General features: G+C 18.1%; 2 protein-coding genes across 2 annotated transcripts in view; both read left to right on the top strand.

The window, feature by feature from the left end:
- Positions 1-558: 558 nt before the first annotated feature.
- PGSY75_0908600 (putative ribosomal RNA methyltransferase) lies at positions 559-2,091 on the top strand (the record flags this gene model as incomplete). Its single annotated transcript, XM_018785502.1, has 1 exon — positions 559-2,091. The coding sequence occupies one exon, from the start codon at positions 559-561 to the stop codon at positions 2,089-2,091; it is 1,533 nt and encodes a 510-aa protein (XP_018641843.1).
- A 1,294-nt stretch (positions 2,092-3,385) lies between these two features.
- PGSY75_0908500 (hypothetical protein) overlaps positions 3,386-6,710 on the top strand; it is a gene marked incomplete at both ends in the record, with an annotated part of 7,949 nt that continues 4,624 nt past the window's right edge. Inside the window, 15 exons of the mRNA XM_018785501.1 lie at positions 3,386-3,484; positions 3,592-3,696; positions 3,814-4,036; positions 4,181-4,257; positions 4,438-4,548; positions 4,684-4,726; positions 4,816-4,947; positions 5,039-5,130; positions 5,244-5,356; positions 5,494-5,534; positions 5,672-5,772; positions 5,863-5,957; positions 6,085-6,239; positions 6,394-6,491; positions 6,618-6,710. The exon at positions 6,618-6,710 is cut by the window's right edge and continues 84 nt beyond it. Of these exons, the coding sequence (XP_018641842.1) occupies positions 3,386-3,484; positions 3,592-3,696; positions 3,814-4,036; positions 4,181-4,257; positions 4,438-4,548; positions 4,684-4,726; positions 4,816-4,947; positions 5,039-5,130; positions 5,244-5,356; positions 5,494-5,534; positions 5,672-5,772; positions 5,863-5,957; positions 6,085-6,239; positions 6,394-6,491; positions 6,618-6,710 (1,578 nt within the window). The remainder of the gene's footprint in view (positions 3,485-3,591; positions 3,697-3,813; positions 4,037-4,180; positions 4,258-4,437; positions 4,549-4,683; positions 4,727-4,815; positions 4,948-5,038; positions 5,131-5,243; positions 5,357-5,493; positions 5,535-5,671; positions 5,773-5,862; positions 5,958-6,084; positions 6,240-6,393; positions 6,492-6,617) is intronic.

Genomic DNA, 6,710 nt, shown 5'->3' with positions numbered 1-6,710 from the left:
TATTATATAAAAAATAAAAAAAATAAAAAAAAATATAAATTTTTTTTTAAATGATATATAAAATTTATATTTATATTTTATTTTTTTTTTTTATAATTTTTTAATTTTTTTTTTTTTTTTTTTTTTTTTTTTTGTAAATTCTTTCTAATATTTTACCCATTTTTTACAATCCCTATATTTTATTATAAACATATAAAAAATATATGAACTTTATATATATATATGCAACATATCCAAGGCTCTATATATATAATATTGAAACGTTAAAAATTTTTAAATATATTAATATATTTTTATTATTTTATATTTTTTTAAGGAACGTTTTCTATGACAAAAAAAAATGATATAATAATAAATACTTTTAAAAAGGAATTATTATATATAATCCAAAGAAGAAATATTAATCTCTGTCATTGTTTTAAAATAAAGAAGTTTATTAAAATAAATATTATATAAAAGTAATATAATATAAATAAATATTATTATATATACGTATTTATTTTTATTATCATTAAAAATAAGTAAATAAAATATCAATCTATATATTTATGTTATATCATGGGGAAACTAAGTAAAGATAGAAGAGACATTTATTATCGTAAGGCAAAAGAAAGTGGATATAGGGCAAGAAGTTCATTTAAATTAATCCAAATAAATGAAAAATTTGGGATATTAAAATTATTTAAACCAGATATATATAATTATAATAATGAAAATGATTTAATAAATATATATAATGAACACTATTGTTATAATATTGTCGACTTATGTGCAGCTCCTGGTAGTTGGTCTCAAGTTTTAAAAAATATTTGTTTATATAATTATTATCAAATATTATATATAATAAATAAATATACTAATGATGAAAATATTAAAAATATACAACATGAAGAATTTCTAAACAAGTTTTCTTTGTATATTAATTATAACGATGAATTAGAAAATAAAATAAATAAATTAAAAATAAAATGTTCAAATATAAAAGAACCAAATATTGTTGCTGTAGATTTACAGGAAATAGGAAATATGAACTATGTGAAAATTATTCAAGGAGATATAACCAAAATGTCAACCATAGATAAAATTTTGAAATGTATGAATAATAAAATTAATAGTGATGAAGAAAATATAAATATTCTTAATAATACTGATAACAAAAAAAATAAAAATATTTTTTCATATGCTCATACTGTTGTTAGTGATGGTGCTCCTGATATTACAGGAATGAATGATATAGATGAATTCATTCAATCACAATTAATTTTGTCTAGCTTAAAAGTTTGTTGTTCAGTTTTAAAAATAGGTGGCAATTTTATTAGCAAAATATTTAGAGGAGAACATACAGGATTATTAATTCTACACTTAAATAAATTTTTTAAAAGAGTCTATATATGTAAACCTCAAAGTAGTAGGAATAAAAGCTTAGAATCATTCCTTGTTTGTCTTAATTTCTCTTTACCCACATCAAATATTATATCAATGAATAATCATAATTCAGAAAATCAAATTAATCACAAATATTTATCTGAACAACAAATTAGAAAATATCATGCTCAGCTCATAACTAATAAGGATAAAGATGATCAACAGTGTGAAGATAAAAAGGAACACTATAATTATGACGATAATATTCATAATAATTTGTGTCATACAACAAAAAACAACAATCAAGTTATATATTATGATCATATACAAACTAAAGAGGTGTCATCACAATATGAACATAATAATAATATTGTAGAAAATAACCTTACTCCAAATTTGGATATCTTAAAAAATATAAATAAAATTATAAATGAATATGATAATGACAAAAACAACCTAGACATATTTAATTTTTATTGTTCTGATAGTGATGAGGAAATAAAATATTTTAACTCAGAAGATGAAGAAGTTGTAAATAATTATATTTCATCAGAATGTTTTATGACCAATAAATTATTTACATTTATTGCAACAGATAATTATTATGATTCTGATAAGTCTTATTTGTTACCAGAAAATTATGTCAGGCATGAGCCCCAACTCATGCCATTAAAACCTCCTTACATGTTATCATTGCAGAAAAAAAGACAAGAGGTAAAAAAATAGTTACTACGAATATTACATATATATATATATATATATATATATAGATAGATATATATATATAGATATATTTATTTGTTTAAGGATTAGAAGGTATCTATTGTTGTAAAAAAAACAACATGTGAATAAAACATTTTAACTCTATTCATTTTATAATGTAACTATACGTTAAAGAATTAATGATTTACATTTATAATTATATATAAAAAAATAATTCCCTTTTTTTTTAAATAATTAATTAAATCCGTTTATAATTAATTAAGCTTTCATTTAATGAATGTATGTCTTTTATGGTTATTAATTATTTTTTTTCAATAACATTTATACTAAACATAATTTTGTTTTTTTTTAATTATATATATGTAGATTTTTTTGCTATCATAGATGATACATCTTTTTTTTTTTTTTGAAAATAAAATTAAAAAGTAAATAAACATTGTTTGAAATACAATTTTAAATCTTACAGTTTTTAGTATATTTCTTTGTTTTAATAATTTAAGTTTTTATTATAAATAAATAAGATCCCTTTGAATGACTACATAAAAGTAGTAAATGAAAAAATAAAAAAAACTATAATAATAAATAAAATAATATAGCCAAAATATATTGATAAATAGCTATTTTTCCTGACATGTTCATGTAATTTTATAAAAAAAAATGAGAAAAATTATTTCATGTTCATGTAATTTTGATAAAAATAAATGAGAAAAATTATTTCATGTTCATGCCATTTTATTTTATTCTTAAAAGTTTTTAAATTGTTCATTATGTGTATATATAGAATAACTGAATATACAATGTTGTGTATTTTTTTTTAGACATTATACATACATAAAGGAAATAATATAAATAAATAAATAAATATATATATATATATATATATATATTTTATATTTGTAATGTAAAAATAAAGTTGTATTTATAAATACATAATATATATATTTTTAACGGTAATATACGAAGTGCATTAAAGTGCATATTATTTTATCTATTTCTTCTTTTTTTTTTTTTTTTTTTTATAACATCAACAACATTTATATGTTGTAAAATGCATAAAATTATATAGGATAATAATAATGTAGAAAGATTATTTATAGAAATATTCGAATATTTTTATAAAAATAAAAACACTTTTATATATTGTAAAAATGGAATAAAATGAAAAATATATATATATATATATATATATATATATATATATATATTTATATTTATTTATTTATTAATTGTATAGAAAACCAATTCTATATTATGTCTTTTTAATAACGATGAAATACTTTTATTCAACAAATTAAAAATGTCTATAAGTATTCCTAATGTTAAGAATAATTTTTCTCTTTTAATAAAATTAAAGTCATTACATCTTTTAAATAATTCTTCTAAGAATGTAGTTAATGTATGCAAATAAAAAGAAATTAAAAAAAAATATATATATGCTTTATAATACGTAATTTATATATTTTTACTATTTAATTATTTTTTCACATTTCCTTTTTCAAACAGTTAAATGTAAACGTTTTTTATGACACCGAACACGAAGAGAAAATAAAATGTATCCCAGAGAGAGTTCATTCAATTGAAACGTTTAATAATGAACACAATTTTGTGGTACAACCATAACAAAAAAGAAAAAAGAAAAAATAATATATTATAATAATATATACATATATTGTTTCTACAACTTTATAAATATATTTTATTATATTTATTTCTTATTTTGTTCAGTTCAAAGTCAGTGTAAATAAATGTTTCTATTTGCCCTTTATCTGTTTAAAGGGAGAATGTCCGAATTTTATACATATCACATTTTTAGATGAGGATGGAAAAAAAAAAGAAAGAAAAAAATTAGGATTAAAAATATATTTAAATAAAAAGTATAGCTTTTTAAAATATTACAGTTCATATAAAACATATAATGTTTATGAATTCAATAACAATAATGTTAAAGGTTAAAAATATTAATAATAGAATTAAGCTTAAAAGGAATGATATTAGATTCTATATTGTATCTAATATAATTTATGTAGAGAATTATTTTATATATTATATCATATTATATTTAATATATTTTACTTTTTGAACTGAATATTAGGCTATATAGAGTTGGCATGTGAAATCGTTAGTTGTGAACATCCCTTGGAGTATTTTCCAGAAAAAAAAAAAAAAATGGTAAAAAAAAAAAAAAAAAAAAAAAAAAATTAAATAAATAATAATAATAATAACACATAAAAATGAGAATATATGCTTCAATATATATATATATATATATATATATATATGCTTGTGGTTATTCCAAACAATATATTATTATCAATATTATATTTTTAATTTATTTATAAAATGGTGTAGGATAACGACGACTACTTTTCATTGGCAACAGATATATCAATTAGCAAGCTAAAAAAAGAAATGATCATATGCAAAACAGATAAAGATATGGATGCTCACATAGAATCATATGTAATTAAATATATATATGTGTATATATGTCATATATTATATACTCTTTCTTTTTTCTTTTTTTTTTTATGTCATATATTTCTATATATAATTATATAACACTATAATTTTATTCCAATATTTTTTTCTTATTAGAATCTGGAGAATAAAGACAATAACTCTGAAAAATCATCACCATGTAATTAAAATATATCTACAAAAAAGAAAAAAAAAAAAAAATGGGGAATTTTTTTTATGCTAAAAAGTATATTTATTTTTTATTTTCAGATAAAAGAAATATTCTTGAGATATTTTCTTCTTCCTTTAAAAATGCATATAAGAAAATGCCTATACCTTTAATAACAACTTCGAATTTGGTTGACATTCTTTTAAATACTATGCTTGTTCAATATAGAAGAAGTACGATCAAAACGAAAAATATATATATATATATATATATATATATTTACATTGTGAGTTCATTTTTTTTCTGATCAATATATATTTTTAGATGGCATACAAAATCCTCCATGGTTAAAAATTATTAACGACGCTTACGATTTACACTTATTTAAACATTTCCAATTGTGCAACAATAAAAAGGCAAGAAAAAGGAATATGCATATATGTGTTTATTTATGTGTTTTATTTATAAATATAAGATATTATTAAAACAATAATATATATATATATATATATATTTTTATTTTTTGTAGGATTATCAAATGTATGAGGAAATTAGGACGTGTAGTTTATTTCTTTATCTAGAGAGTGTATTTCTAAATATAGCCTCGCAATTTTCTAAATATGTTATAATACAAGAATATACGTAAGAGCACATGAATAATAAATATAAAATTAACAAAATTTTATAGATACAAATATATATATATATATATATATATATATATATATTTATTTATTTATTTATTTATATTTATATATGTGTGTAATTTGCTTTTTTAGAAAATATACTAATCCCAGATATGTGAATAAATTACTTAAAGGTAGAAAATAAAAAAGACAAAAATAATATTATAACAACCACGAATTATTTGATAAATATTGTATGATGATTTATTGTTTAATATATACCATTTTTTTTTTTTTTTTTTTTTTTTTTTTTATATATATTATATTATAGGAAAGTTACTTCATAAAATAGACTTGGGTCATAATTTTATATACGAAAAAATAGTGGATGATTCACCTTTGGATATGCTAAAACTATTTAAAAATGATGAAGTATAAAATTAGCACAATATTAATAGTTATAAATAAATAAATATATATATATATATATATATATTTTGTTTTTTTTTTAATTTTTTTTAGATATATGTAACTAAAGATTCCGGGGTTATAGGGGAAGGATTGATTGGTATCTTAATATTTGGAGATGAAAAAACGGATGCCGAAAAAGCTTACAAGTAAATATAATATATATATATATATATGTATGTATGATTAAATAAATTATAAGAATTATGCATATATATATATATATATATATATATATATATATATTTATATTTATTTATTTATATAAATGTTCAGAATATACAATAGGGAAATAAAAGCTCAACAATGGTTAAACAAAGGAATAGCTAAAATAAAAATGGAAAATATGAAATGTAGGCAAAATATAATAAAGGAAAAAAGAGAGAGCGAATGGATATCTTTATCTTTATTATCTTTTAATATGGGAACGGGTAAATAAAATATATAAATAAGGGAATAATATAAAAGTTTTATTACATAGGAAATGGGAAATATATATATATATATATATATATATATATATATATATATATATATATATATATACATATATTTATTTATTTATTTATTTATTTAATTTCTCAGTTGTGTCTTATAAAGGATTTAAAATGTATGTAATGCCTTCACCACAATTACCTTTAAACATAACAAAATTAAATAATATCAGAGGGAACCTGAAATATGTAATAAATATAAAATATATATTAATATTAACGTTACAATATTATATATATATATATATATATATATATATTTATTTATTTATTTATTTATTTATTTATTTATTTTTATGTTCGTTTTGTCTTTAGGAAATGTCATTGCTAGAAAAAAATATTCCAACTTATAATTTGTTTAAAAACCCAAATGTAAGACAGTCTTTTATAATACCATATTATAAACAA

Source organism: Plasmodium gaboni, chromosome 9, assembly GCF_001602025.1.
Source record: "Plasmodium gaboni strain SY75 chromosome 9, whole genome shotgun sequence".
In the NCBI taxonomy this organism is placed as follows: domain Eukaryota; phylum Apicomplexa; class Aconoidasida; order Haemosporida; family Plasmodiidae; genus Plasmodium; species Plasmodium gaboni.
Note: the sequence above shows the minus strand (reverse complement) of the source record. Positions and strands in the feature narration are given on the sequence as shown.